General features: G+C 38.7%; 2 protein-coding genes across 2 annotated transcripts; both read left to right on the top strand.

The window, feature by feature from the left end:
• Positions 1 to 842: 842 nt before the first annotated feature.
• LOC103463736 (cytochrome P450 2J6-like) lies at positions 843 to 6,720 on the top strand. The gene is made up of 9 exons (XM_008407295.2): positions 843 to 1,073; positions 1,870 to 2,032; positions 2,135 to 2,284; positions 2,926 to 3,086; positions 3,268 to 3,444; positions 3,524 to 3,662; positions 3,766 to 3,953; positions 4,814 to 4,955; positions 5,847 to 6,720. Exons 1-9 carry the CDS (start codon positions 873 to 875, stop codon positions 6,020 to 6,022), a joined length of 1,497 nt encoding a protein of 498 aa, XP_008405517.2. The 5' UTR covers positions 843 to 872; the 3' UTR covers positions 6,023 to 6,720.
• Positions 6,721 to 6,855: 135 nt separating this feature from the next.
• Positions 6,856 to 12,823, top strand: LOC103463738 (cytochrome P450 2J1-like). Its single transcript, XM_008407297.3, has 9 exons — positions 6,856 to 7,947; positions 8,687 to 8,849; positions 8,971 to 9,120; positions 9,258 to 9,418; positions 9,740 to 9,916; positions 10,754 to 10,892; positions 11,020 to 11,207; positions 11,700 to 11,841; positions 12,267 to 12,823. The coding sequence occupies exons 1-9, from the start codon at positions 7,747 to 7,749 to the stop codon at positions 12,440 to 12,442; spliced, it is 1,497 nt and encodes a 498-aa protein (XP_008405519.2). The 5' UTR covers positions 6,856 to 7,746; the 3' UTR covers positions 12,443 to 12,823.
• The last annotated feature ends 131 nt before the right edge of the window (positions 12,824 to 12,954 follow it).

Genomic DNA, 12,954 nt, shown 5'->3' with positions numbered 1-12,954 from the left:
CCATGACACTGCAACAAACATGATTAAAATATCCAGAATTTAATTTAGCAAAATGTTTTCACATGACTGAACATAATCTGAACAAATACACATCAGTCCATTCCATCACTTTTCTGCACCCATTTTCTTTTTATAAACAGCCAGAGTCAACTCAGCTGTAAAATGACAAAAATCAAATTAACTGGATCAGGTTGCTGGTTTATTGTCTATTCCTGAACAACAACAACAACAAAAAAAAAAGCTCAACGCAATCAAACAGTCTCACATACACTCCTTCATGTGGTTTGAAAGGTACAGAATCACCTAAAGAAAACCTTGGAGAATATCTAAACCCCACACAGAAAAAACAACAAAGCTTCAGTTCAGACTAGAAAACTTCTTGGTTTTAGGTGATTTTCATTCTGTGTGGGGAATATCTAAACCCCACACAGAAAAAACAACAAAGCTTCAGTTCAGACTAGAAAACTTCTTGGTTTTAGGTGATTTTCATTGTGCGGCAAAATAGAAAAAGATAAATGTTTGGAATCGTGTTTTTAAAAAAATTATGTTTTTCAGAAGCTGTGAAATACCCAATTATGGCAAAAACTGACTGCACATCCAGCAAAAATCTTATTTTACCAAAAAATAAATAAAAAATATGAACAGAAAAAAGTTATTCTCTTTGTACATTTACTGCAAATCTCCTTGCTAAAAGATTTGCTGAAGTGCTACAAGTCGGGCCTGTAGGGATCTCTTTGACTAAAGCCGACCCAAAACACACCTGTCCCTTATAAAAGTGCAGAAAAGCTTTTATTTTGAAAGCTTTGTGGACTCTGTAGTATACCCTCATAACCCGCCTGACGGACCTTTAGTTGTAGTAGAGCAATGAAGAGATGGAGGCAGTACAGCATGTTCTGGGTTTAGACTGGCTCGACACCAGAGCTATTTTAATTTTTCTTTTTGTTTTTCTGCTGCTGAGCGACGTTTTGAAGAACTGGAAACCAAAAAACTTTCCTCCTGGACCGCTGGCTCTTCCATTTATTGGAGATCTTCACCGCATCAAACCTGCCAGACTTCACCTGCAGTTCTCAGAGGTGAACTGCTAACATAGGCAGAAGTGACATTACAATCATTTATGCTTTTCTACGTACATTTTAATGAAATAATCAAACTCATAATGTGGAACTATAGAAGTTTCGCTTATTGCTATATAGTAATATAGTAATACTTTATGGACTAAAATGGGCATTTAAATATATATATATATATATATATATATATATATATATATATATATATATATATATATATATATATATATTTTTTTTAAATATGAACACTGAAGAAAATTCAGAGTAAATACAAATGAAATATGGACCATCATCTGCAGATTGACTTGACATAATATTAAAATCCCAAATGCTTTGGAGAAAAAATGAAAACTCAGCATAGATAAGAGAAACATATTGGTTGCAGCTGTCTTTTGACTCGAACTGATTGTGAACCTTAATGGTTACTATATCATTTCTGTGTCACTCCTTTTATAGCTTACTAATAAATGATACATGATAAATCATGCAGTGTTTGCACAGGCTCGGTAAGCCTGTGCAAACTGCGTGGGTTTTTTTATGGCAGTGTTTATGCCATAAAAAAACATCTATAACATATTTCTTAAAGAAAAAAAAGGTAGGAGCTGTTTTTGTAGAAATGTATTTACTTGAAATCCTATTTGTTGGTAGTTGTACTCTGACATTTGAACTTCAGGTCCATTCTCTGTGGATTTGTTTACTCTGCAATATTCAGCTGCCATCATGTTTGTAGGGATAAGTAATTATTCAAGCGGGCCTGAAAAACACTGCAGCGAAATCCTCATTAGTTCTCTTTCTTCAGCTTGCAGAGAAGTATGGAAACATTTTCAGCCTCCACATCTTTGGGAGCAGAGCTGTGATCATTAATGGCTACAAACACGTGAAAGAGGCGCTGGTCCAAAAGGGAGAAGACTTCATCGATCGCCCCAACATTCCACTGTTTTCTGAGTTTTTTGAGAATAAAGGTACATTTATAGTATATTTACACTTGGATTATGGATGTACTTCACGAATATCTGACAACCCAAACTTAAATATTGACGCTATTTTTTTTCTTTTTCCATCAGGTCTTGTGATGTCTAATGGTAATCCGTGGAAAGTGCAGAGGAGGTTTGCTCTTCATACGCTGAGGAACTTTGGTCTGGGAAAGAAGACAATGGAGCGATACATCCAGCAGGAGTGCCAGTATCTCACTGAGGCTTTCTCAGAACAGCAAGGTCTCCACAAAGATTTATTTTCACACTTAAATTGTGTCCCTACCATTTTTATGTTAGACCAGATATCTTGGTAAGCCTGTGCAAACTTTGCGTACAGTTTGCTGTACTTGGAAGACAGGAATGCCACCTGGTGTGTCTGCTGCTGCAGACCCTCTACTACATCACGTTATGGATGCTGAGAGACACTGAGAGATGATTGTGCTCGAACTCAGACAGCGGGTTCAGAAATACCCCGACCCGTTTCCCCAACAACAGCAATCGTGCCACTTCCAAGTCACCCTTTTCTTTTCCGTTCCGATGCTTGAGTTAAACTTCACCAAGTCATCTTCACAGCAGCTAATATCCTAAAGGCATTGTAGTAATATGAAATGTGTGTGAAACTCTTTGTTACTTTAGCTTTTCATCACTATCTGAATTTTTTTCAGCTTCTGTCGATCTTGTGAACTTAAACTGGTGAACCTTTCTTGCTCCCCTGACGCTTGAGAGTTTTACAGTATTCATAAAACTCTGTGTGAATACAGAGATCTACTGTTGGATCTCTTGAAGAAGCTGGCTGTTAATTTGCCAAGCTAGAGCTTTTTCTGCCCTTTCAGATATTCATTCTTTTAACAAAAGGTCTTCATTCTTTCCATTCTCCACAGATAAGGTGTTTAATGGCCAGGCACTGATCAACAACGCCGTGTCCAACATCATCTGCTGTTTGGTCTTTGGGAGTCGATTTGAGTACAACGACAAGCAGTACCAGACTATCCTTAAGTACTTCAATGATATAATCCTCCTACAGGGAGGTTTGTCAGTTCAGGTACGCCTTCTCTCTAAAAACACACCGCGTTTTATAGCAAAATTGTCCACATGCAATTTTATACTTCAGCCTTGAAGGTTCTTTGGTTCTATCCAGTCAACTTATGTTTTTATTTATACACTTGAGGTAACATTGAAATTATTTTTAAAACTATTTTCACTACATTCATCTTTCTCTTCAGATTTTCAACTCAATGCCCAGGCTGATGAGGTGGGTGCCTGGACCACATAAAAAAATATTCACGCTCTTGCAGAAGCTGATTGACTTTATAGACATTCGGATCAAGGAACACAGAGAGAACCTCGATCCGTCGTCTCCCAGAGACTACATCGACTCCTTCCTCATAGAGATGGGAGAGGTGAGTCTTCTGTTCGCTTTCAAATATCCTGCACACGTGGTAAACAGATTCTCGCAGCTGCCTCTGGTGTCTTTGGTAGAAAGAGGACAAAGATTCTGGTTTTGATCTCTTCAACTTGAGCACTTGCACTCTGGATCTATTCGGTGCTGGAACTGAAACTACAACCACCACGTTGCACTGGGGACTGCTGTACATGATCTACTACCCTGAGATTCAAGGTTTGTATCATCTTTAATTACCTTTAAATTGCACTGAATCTAGCATGACTTTCTCCATCTCTGTGCAAAAACTCATATTTTACCCCATTTTCTGTGTGTTCAGAGCGAGTCCAGGCTGAGATAGACGCCGTGGTCGGTCCATCCAGGCAACCCGCGGTGACCGACAGAGAGAACATGCCCTACACTGACGCCGTCATCCACGAGATACAGAGGATGGGAAACATTGTTCCACTGAATCTAGCACGACTTGCAAACAAAGACACCACTTTGGATAAATACTTTATCCCAAAGGTACAGTTGAAACAAGTTACAGATAAAAGGTTACTTACATCTATTCGCCTGGAAAGGGTTAAAAAGCCATTTTTAAGATCTGTGGATTTGAATGAACCACAATGAGAATCACATCTACGCATAAAGCCGAGGTGAATCCAGGAGTGGCTGCTCTACAGAGCTGGGTAGTAACTAGTTACTTTTACTCAATTACATGTATTTTTTTGAAAAAAAAAAAAAAGTACTTTTAGGAGTATTTTAACTACACTGTACTTTTTCTTGAGTAATTTTATTATGAAGTATCACTAATTTTACTTAAGTAAAATTTCTGGATTCTCTACCCTCTGTGAGTAACTTCACTGAATGAAGAACAAACAGGTTTTAACCAAAAAACAAACCAAAAAAAGTTTCATTTGTTTTTTTATTAAAAGAAACTGATTTGGAAAAAAATATATTGCCTAGTTTTACATTTTATTATTTAAATAAATTGTTGGTATTTTCATCCTTAAAATATCAAAATTTTAACTATATTTTGGTCCATCTGATGATGTAATTTTTAAATATTAAAATTATCTAACATCCGTCCATCCATCTGTCTGTCCATCCATTCATTCCCACTTGCTTTATCGAAGAATTTGTTTCTTTTCATTAAAACTTATTTAATTCAGTCCAGGGAAAGTTTAAAATTAATCTTAGTGTTTTATTTTATTGAGCAGCTATATCTAATTATCTTTGGCATATCATTGGAAATGAACATTTCGTCTTATAAAATGAAAAACCTTAAAGTAGATTAGGGATCAAACTTGTCTCTGTTTGTCTGCTGGTTTTGAACTCATAACTAATGTTATTGATCCTTTTTACTGATATTTTCTAATTCTCAGGGAACCATGATTTTGCCGACGCTTCACTCTGTCCTCCATGATGAGTCGGTGTGGGAGACGCCACACTCCTTCAACCCTCAGCACTTCCTGGACCAGGACGGTAAATTTAGGAAGAGAGACGCCTTCATGCCTTTTTCTACAGGTCAGTTGTTTGTTTTGGTCCTTGAAAGTCAAGCTCTCTTCTATGTCCTGTAAAGTCTTCAAAACATACAAACTGACAGAGCAAAAAATAATTACTGGTTTTTATAATCGTTTTAATTTCATAGATGCACAATTGAGAAACAGCCCTTATGTTTGAGAGTGAGTCGGTGTACAGGTAATTGTTTTGTTCATATCTGTGTGAAGACCTGCTAAAGATGGGCACCACCTTCTGAGCAGCTGGAAAAAGCCTCCTGGAAATGGTTCAGTTGGAGGGGAGTATTTTGTCATGATCTCAGTAAGAACCAGAGAATCCTAAGTAGCTACGTGAAGTAAATAGAAAGCTCTGAAAAACAGCAAGTGCGTGCAGGACCTCTATTTACATTATGCCAAAGTAAACAGAAGGAATGAAGCTCAGCAAGGAAAGATCAAACACCAGATTGTGTTTTGAAAGCAAACATCTGGACGTACTTTAGATTTTATAAGTTCATTGGGACGCAAAAACTAAACTAAATGAGTCATGTCAGGCTGGTTAAGCATGATCGGCATTAATCAGTTACTTTGGTAGCAAAACAAATATAAGCTGTAGATACACTAATCTATTCTCTGCAGACTTAACAAAAAGTCTAACAATAAGTAAACGATTACCAAGCCAACGTTGCTCCTTCAGTTATGGGTAACAACCAAAAATGGAGTCATTTTCATATCGTCTTGAGTTTGAGTTTCACTCACTGCTGATCCTACAGGCACTCGTATTTTAGCTGCAAAATCCCAAATGTAGCAGTAGGGGGAGCAATTCAGAACCTGCAACTTCACCTCTCACCCTAATTTACAATGTTCTACTTTTTCTACAGTGTGACGATAAACCTCGTCTCCTGCATTTTTTGGTTTTTAGGTAAGCGTGTGTGTCTCGGGGAGCAGCTGGCCAGGATGGAGTTGTTCCTCTTCTTCACCTCCCTCCTCCAGAGGTTCACGTTCTCCACTCCACCTGGAGAGCAGCCCAGCTTGGAGTTCAAACTGGGAGCGACTCGCACTCCCAAGCCTTACCGCCTCTGCGCCGCGCCCCGCTGAGCCGAGCACAGCCTCTCTTTTCTTGCATTACATTGTGCAAAGAAACAACAACTGTCAATCCTCTGAACATTAAAATTAAGCAGTCCAGTGTTTCTTTATCAAAAAGCAGTATTATATCTCTTTATGTACAATCGGTTTGTCCTGAAAATTTGTTGATAGAAAAACATCTAATTTTCATGGCTTTACAAATAAATGGTGTTGCAGTGTGTTGTATTCACCTGAATATTTTTTGATTAATCACCTCCACAAAGCCTCAAAAATCTCATCTCATTCATTTTTTATGTTGGGGCAAAAAATGCAACAAGTTCCTTTCACTCACAAATCTAGTGAAGTGACTATTGCTTCTAAAGTTTTAGTAGAAATAAAAGATATGTTGCATTTGTGTTATATCTTAAAAAGGACAATGCATTTAAATGAACTTGGTTTGCACTCTACAAGTACCTGAGCATTTTGCCCTGTAGCCAGAAACCTATAGTGAGTCATGCTTTGAGGATTTCTTTTGTAACCTGGACCTCTAAATCCAGCATCGCTCTGATTTTAGTGATAAATCTTTGGCTCATATCCCAGCATTATACATCAATACATACTCTCATTTTAAAATGTATAAATTACATTTCATGTTTACTCATATTTGGTCTGCGCAGAAAGATACGTTTCTCTCAGTTGTGGATTGTAAAAATAAACGGAAACAAAGAACACCTCCTCCCGTTTCCTCTGTTTTCTAAGAAGGGGCACAGCCGGGGGCTAGAGAGCGGGGCGGGTGGGCCGGGTCGCTTAGGACCTTTCGAGTCCAAACAACAAGCAGCCGATTTAAAAGCAGCCACAGAAAACTCAGCAGCAGCCGACCGGTGCATCTAATTGATCGAAATAGCTTGAAATTTACCTGAAAGATGCTTTATTAAAAAGCTTAAGTTTCAACAGAGATGAAGGTGGTGGCGGGCAGACTGGGTGAGAAGTGACTCTGAGGACGTTGCATAACAGTTTTCCCTCCCAGGACTCTCACGCAACAAGAAAAACATGCAGGAGCTGGCCCTGCTCCAGCTGGTTGCAGAGGGGGAAACTATGCAGCCTGCATCCATGTTGTATGAAGATACAGCAGAGTCTGGACGATTTAAACAAAGCACTTTTTGACTACGGTTTCTCTGCAGCTGTGTGGAGAATGTGTGCTGCTTGAAGCGATCAGTAAGAACGTGAAACAGACTGAAGACGAGTCGTACTGGAGAATATTTAGCAATGTAAAAAGAGAACATAATTTTTTTCTCTTGAATTGTTTACTTCAGTCTTTCATACCACATGAATTAATCAAGTCAGAGGCAGATAATGAGTCACAGTATTAGCAAAAATTCATCTGTACTTTGTTTATGGGTGTGCACTTTAACTCTCCCCACTTATGTCCGTTACTTTGACTTTCTACATGGCTTTTTTTTTTATCTGAACACAGACACAGTTATAAAATGTAGATGGAGCATCAAGAACGTAGAACTTCAGATTACAGATCGAAGAAGAAACTTAGAGGCTCGTTAATGTTTTTATTACAGCTTTTATGTTCACAACCTTTGTCCTATTTGCAGAGCATGATGTGTTTACTCAACAGTTACTCAGTGCATAATAATTTTATCACCGGTAAACGAAATGGTTAGATATAAAGATTCAGAGATTCTTTTGCTTCATTCATAGCTGATCTCACAGAGCTGCACCTGTGTTAGCAGAGCACGAGTTGAACAATGGACGCTTTATACGGTCTCCTTGGCTTTGAGTGGCTGGACACCAGGAGCGTCTTGATATTTTTCTTTGTGTTTCTGCTGCTGAGCAATATCTTAAAGAGCAGAAAACCAAAAAACTTTCCTCCAGGACCACGGGCTCTGCCGTTTATTGGAGATCTTCATCGCATCAACCCTGCCAGACTTCACCTGCAGTTATCAGAGGTACAGTAAGAGTAGAGTAGTTAGAGAGAAATGTCATGTTCTTCCTCTTTTCTCCTTTGTTTCTTTTTTTTTTTTTACTTTGCTTATTGAGACTTTAATGAACTCAGCCATGGTGATATGTTAAGTGTTCAAGCCTTCTTTAAAAAAATGTATCTTTCATCACATTAAATTTATTGTACCATCAAACAATTTTTCTAATCAAATAAAGATAACCTGAGTAAACTGTTTGCAATATCCTTGGATGGTTGGTGGTACTGGTGACTTGCAGCAGTCTCTGACCACTGAGGGCTGGTGTGTGAGGTTGAACAATTTCAAGTCGGATTCACCATCACACACACGACTCGGGCTATAGAACCAACTTCCTCCGACTCTGGAGTTTCACGTAAAGACAGACAACGGCCCTTCAAAGTTAGGAGTCAGTCTCTGCCTCAGCTATTTTGGTGTTTTGCTCACTGTTGTTGGCCGGATGGAGAGGGAGAGGGAGCCACACCACTGAAGCAGTGTGGCTGCTTCCTGTGCTGCAAAATGAGGAGGAAAGTACAGCAGGATAGATGGATGTCTGGGTTTCCCTGCTGGTCCTTTTACCCATGATGACCCGGCCTTGCATGAATGGAAGACAATGGATGAATAAGTTCAAATAGTCCTGAATTTTGGACAAATAGTAAAACTTGTTCCTCAGGCAGTAACTGTGTCTCAATGTCACTTTGTTGAAAACAGAAATCTTTTTGTCCATGTTCAGTTTGCAGAAAAATATGGCAACATTTTCAGTCTCGATATCTTTGGAGGAAGGACGGTGATCGTTAACGGGTACAAACACGTGAAAGAGGCGCTTGTTGAAAAAGGAGAGGACTTCATGGATCGCCCCACCATTCCACTGTTTTCTGAATTTTTCAAGAACAAAGGTGTTGGTGTCTCGTTACGTTCCTGTTGATTTTTTTCTAAGTCACTCTTTCATGTCAAGCAGTATCATTTGTATCTGACTCCACAAACCTCAATGTTGACACAGTTTGCTATTTCTGAAAGGTCTTGTGATGTCTAATGGTAATCCATGGAAAGTACAGAGGAGGTTCGCTCTTCATACTTTGAGGAACTTTGGTCTGGGAAAGAAGTCCATGGAGCGATACATCCAGCAGGAGTGCCAATATCTCACTGAGGCGTTTGCTGATCAGCAAGGTACAAAACAACCAAACAACCACATTAAAAAACATTTAATTTGTCATTGCTGCAGTTTTGCATAATTTTTCATCTTTTTTTTTTACGAATATTATTTCTCGGTTTTATTTAGCTTGCGATCTGTTATTATTTCAAAGGCAAGACATTTAATACCCAGACGCTGATCAACAACGCTGTGTCCAACATCATCTGCTGTTTGGTCTTCGGGAGTCGATACGAATACAGTGACAAGCAGTACCAGACTATCCTCCTTGACTTTAATGAGATTATGCGCTTACAAGGAAGTTTTCTCGTACAGGTCAGCCTTCTCTCCTAAAAGTGTTATTTGCAAGCATTGACGATGAAAGTCTTTTATCTGAGCTGCAGCCTAAGAGCGACAGAGGATTGGAAAAGTGTAACTTTGTCTATGAAGGCCCGTCATTCTCAAAGCTGTGGAAAAACAAAATGCACCTTACTGGTTTCAACAAAAAACATACAGTTTATTTAAAATGAATACAAGTGTCATCAAAACACATTTAAAAATTCCATTGCTATTAATTGCTATTAATGCATATCCATATTATATTAGCATTAAAACAATTTCTTACATTAAAAATGATGCATCTTCTCTGCTTTTCAGATTTACAACACAATCCCCTCAGTAATGAAGTGGCTGCCAGGACCTCATCGACAAATCTTAATTATCTTAGAGAAGATCGTTAAGTTTATAGAAATTCGGATCAAGGAGCACAGAGAGAACCTTGACCCAGCGTCTCCAAGAGACTACATCGACTCCTTCCTCATAGAGATGGGAGGGGTGAGTTTTGGGTTCCTGTATTCATTACGTGAAATGTTCAATGTCTTGAATATGTTTTACCTTCGATTAGCCAAGACTTTCTTGAATTGTTTGATCATAAGTTCCCATCGGGTCCTGAAAGCTTCACAAATGTTATTTTATTAATTTTCCATTTGTTATCTACAGAGGGTAACAGAAGGGTTGAACCACATCTACATTCAACAGAGGAAAATAGCTTAACACACATAAAAAGCTGCCTTTGAACATAATTTTTAGAGTTCTTTATTGCCTTTCAAAAATTATTATGCCCCTAGAAGTGTTTCACATTTTGTAATCTTACAATCACAGACCTCTATGAACTTTATTGGCTTTTATGAGATTGACCAACGCATGATAGAGCACAATTTCAAAGTAGCAGGGAAAAGATGAATGGACTTAAATTTTTATAAAATGTCTTTTTGTTTTTCACAGAGAAAGTTGTGCTTGAATTTATATGTCATTCTTTGAGTCAATAGCTTGTGGAAACACTTTCTCCCCAACTACAACTTGAAGTCTTGTGAAATTTCTTTACCAGCTTCACACATGTAAGAAAAATTTGGCCTGGGTTTTCTTTACAAAACAGCCTAAATTCAGTCAGATTTGATAAAGAGTGTCTGACAGCATCAGTTTTCACATCTTACTAGAGGGCCATATTCCTCATTGGCACACATGCTTCTGTGCAGAGACATTAAAGTCTGCAAAAGTATAAAGCAACATTGGAAACTCTGGCTAAGTAAGTATTGGAGGTGGTTTAAAATGCTGGAGCAGCAATATAAATATAGTAAACATTTAAACACCTGTCTCTGGTGTCTTTGGTAGAAAGAGGACAAAGATTCTGGTTTTGATCTCTTCAATTTGAGCGCTTGCACTCTGGATCTGTTCGGTGCTGGAACTGAAACTACAGCAACCACGTTGCACTGGGGGCTGCTCTTCATGATCTACTACCCTGAGATTCAAGGTTCGTATAAGACAAATATCTTAAGCAAATCTGTTGCTGTTGCATGCATCTCCTCAAACCTTTGCATTATGTGTTTATTGGGAGAGATCATGTACACGATAGAAAAACTAGTTTTTGTTGTGTTCAGAGCGAGTCCAGGCTGAGATAGACTCTGAGATCGGTCCATCCAGGCAACCCGCCATGTCCGACAGAGAGAACATGCCCTACACTGATGCCGTCATCCACGAGATACAGAGGATGGGAAACATCCTTCCACTGAACGTGGCCCGCATGACGACCAAAGACACCACTCTGGATAAATACTCTATTCCAAAGGTGACCCACATTATTTAATTTAGAGTATAGATTAGGTATTAAATATCAGATGTAAAAAAAAAGAACATTGTTACCAAACAACACCAAGTTAGGTGTATGAGGGTGACTGTGGCCTTGTGGAGTGAGTAGCCTAATTATTGCAATCCAAAAGTTGTTGGTCAAGGTCCAACTTCCTCCTGCCAAATGTTAATGTGAAGGTGCTAAACCCCAACATTCCTACAATTTGCCTGTCAGTCTATGTATATGTGTGTTTGTGAAATCCATGAGGTAAACGTGGTCCACTGAGGCTCGTTAAATGGCCGCCATGACTAGAAAAGTGTTGTTTAAATTGAGTCTATTTGCCTCTTACACTACGGCGGTAACTAAGAAATATGGCAAGTAACTGTGAACCAAACAAGCTTATAAGTTATACTCTGTAGGAAGCTAGTTAGAACCCTGTAAATGGCAGTAGAGCACTGAGAAGAACAATTTTTAATGTTTTTCTTTTTTAAGGGATCCTTGATTATAGCTCCACTTCACTCCGTCCTCCATGATGAGTCCATGTGGGAGACGCCACACTCCTTCAACCCTCAGCACTTTCTGGACCAGGACGGCAAATTTAGGAAGAGAGACGCCTTCATGCCTTTTTCTGCAGGTAAATCTTTCTCTGTCTAAGGATAAACAGCTTAAATTCCTGTCAGATTCAAGACAGGACTACAAAATTCAACAACTACTTTCAGTCAACGGTAAAAATTAAAAGTCTTTGCTCATGCCTTGGCAATAATAAACATGTATTGGAAGTACAATCTGCACTGATGTGTCCCTATGATCAGCAGTCACTATAAGGCAATATTTTGGTGGCATGTCAGGAAAAAAAAATGTTTTCTGTTCTACCATCACGAACATAAATGTACAGAGTTTATGTTTAGAATTTCCCTACAAAAGAGGGTTTTGGCATTTAAAATTTAAGTATGATGGCATTTTATATTCTTAATCCAATCATATAACTTCTCTCCAGCCTCTGGAGGAACCAAGCAGAGTTACACCACAGTGGAAAAATGAGGTGCTGTGTATTTCCAGGTAAACGTGTGTGTCTCGGGGAGCAGCTGGCCCGGATGGAGCTGTTCCTCTTCTTCACCTCCCTCCTCCAGAGGTTTAAGTTCTCACCTCCTCCAGGAGAGCAGCCCAGTCTGGAGTTCCAACTGGGAGCCACTCATTGTCCCAAACCTTACCGCCTCTGTGCCGTTCCACGCTAAACCAAAACAAGTGTTTTGCATCTGCTGTCGATCTACTCACACTGAAATGAAAGCGCATGATTGAGCTGATCTCATTGGGTGTTTAAACCTGTTATTACACTAACAGTGAGGAAATCAGACTAGATCCTCTGAAGAAAGCTAACTCTGTGGTATGTTTGTGTGTCTGAAAAAAGAAAAAAAGAAAAGAAAAACCAAAAGAAATGTTCTCTTTTAAATAAATGCTGCTTGTTCATTTTTTAAATGGTTTTATGCAATTTACAGTGTGTGCACAAAACTGTTTACTAATACATGTTTTGTTTTTTATGTGAAATGAATTTCATTGAAAATAAACTAAATGGCTTCCCTGCTTTAATAAAGACTGTTGTGATGGAATGGAGTGAATGCCAGTGATTACTTCCTCAATCTCTCCACACCATAAAAAGACAAAACAAAAACTATCTCTAACTTACTGTAAAATACTGGCAGCTGTGGCTGCCAGAATTTTACCATATTTAGACTGGTTCAAAATTATG

This window comes from Poecilia reticulata, chromosome 4, assembly GCF_904066995.2.
Source record: "Poecilia reticulata chromosome 4, P_reticulata-male-v2, whole genome shotgun sequence".
Taxonomy (NCBI): domain Eukaryota; kingdom Metazoa; phylum Chordata; class Actinopteri; order Cyprinodontiformes; family Poeciliidae; genus Poecilia; species Poecilia reticulata.
Note: the sequence above shows the minus strand (reverse complement) of the source record. Positions and strands in the feature narration are given on the sequence as shown.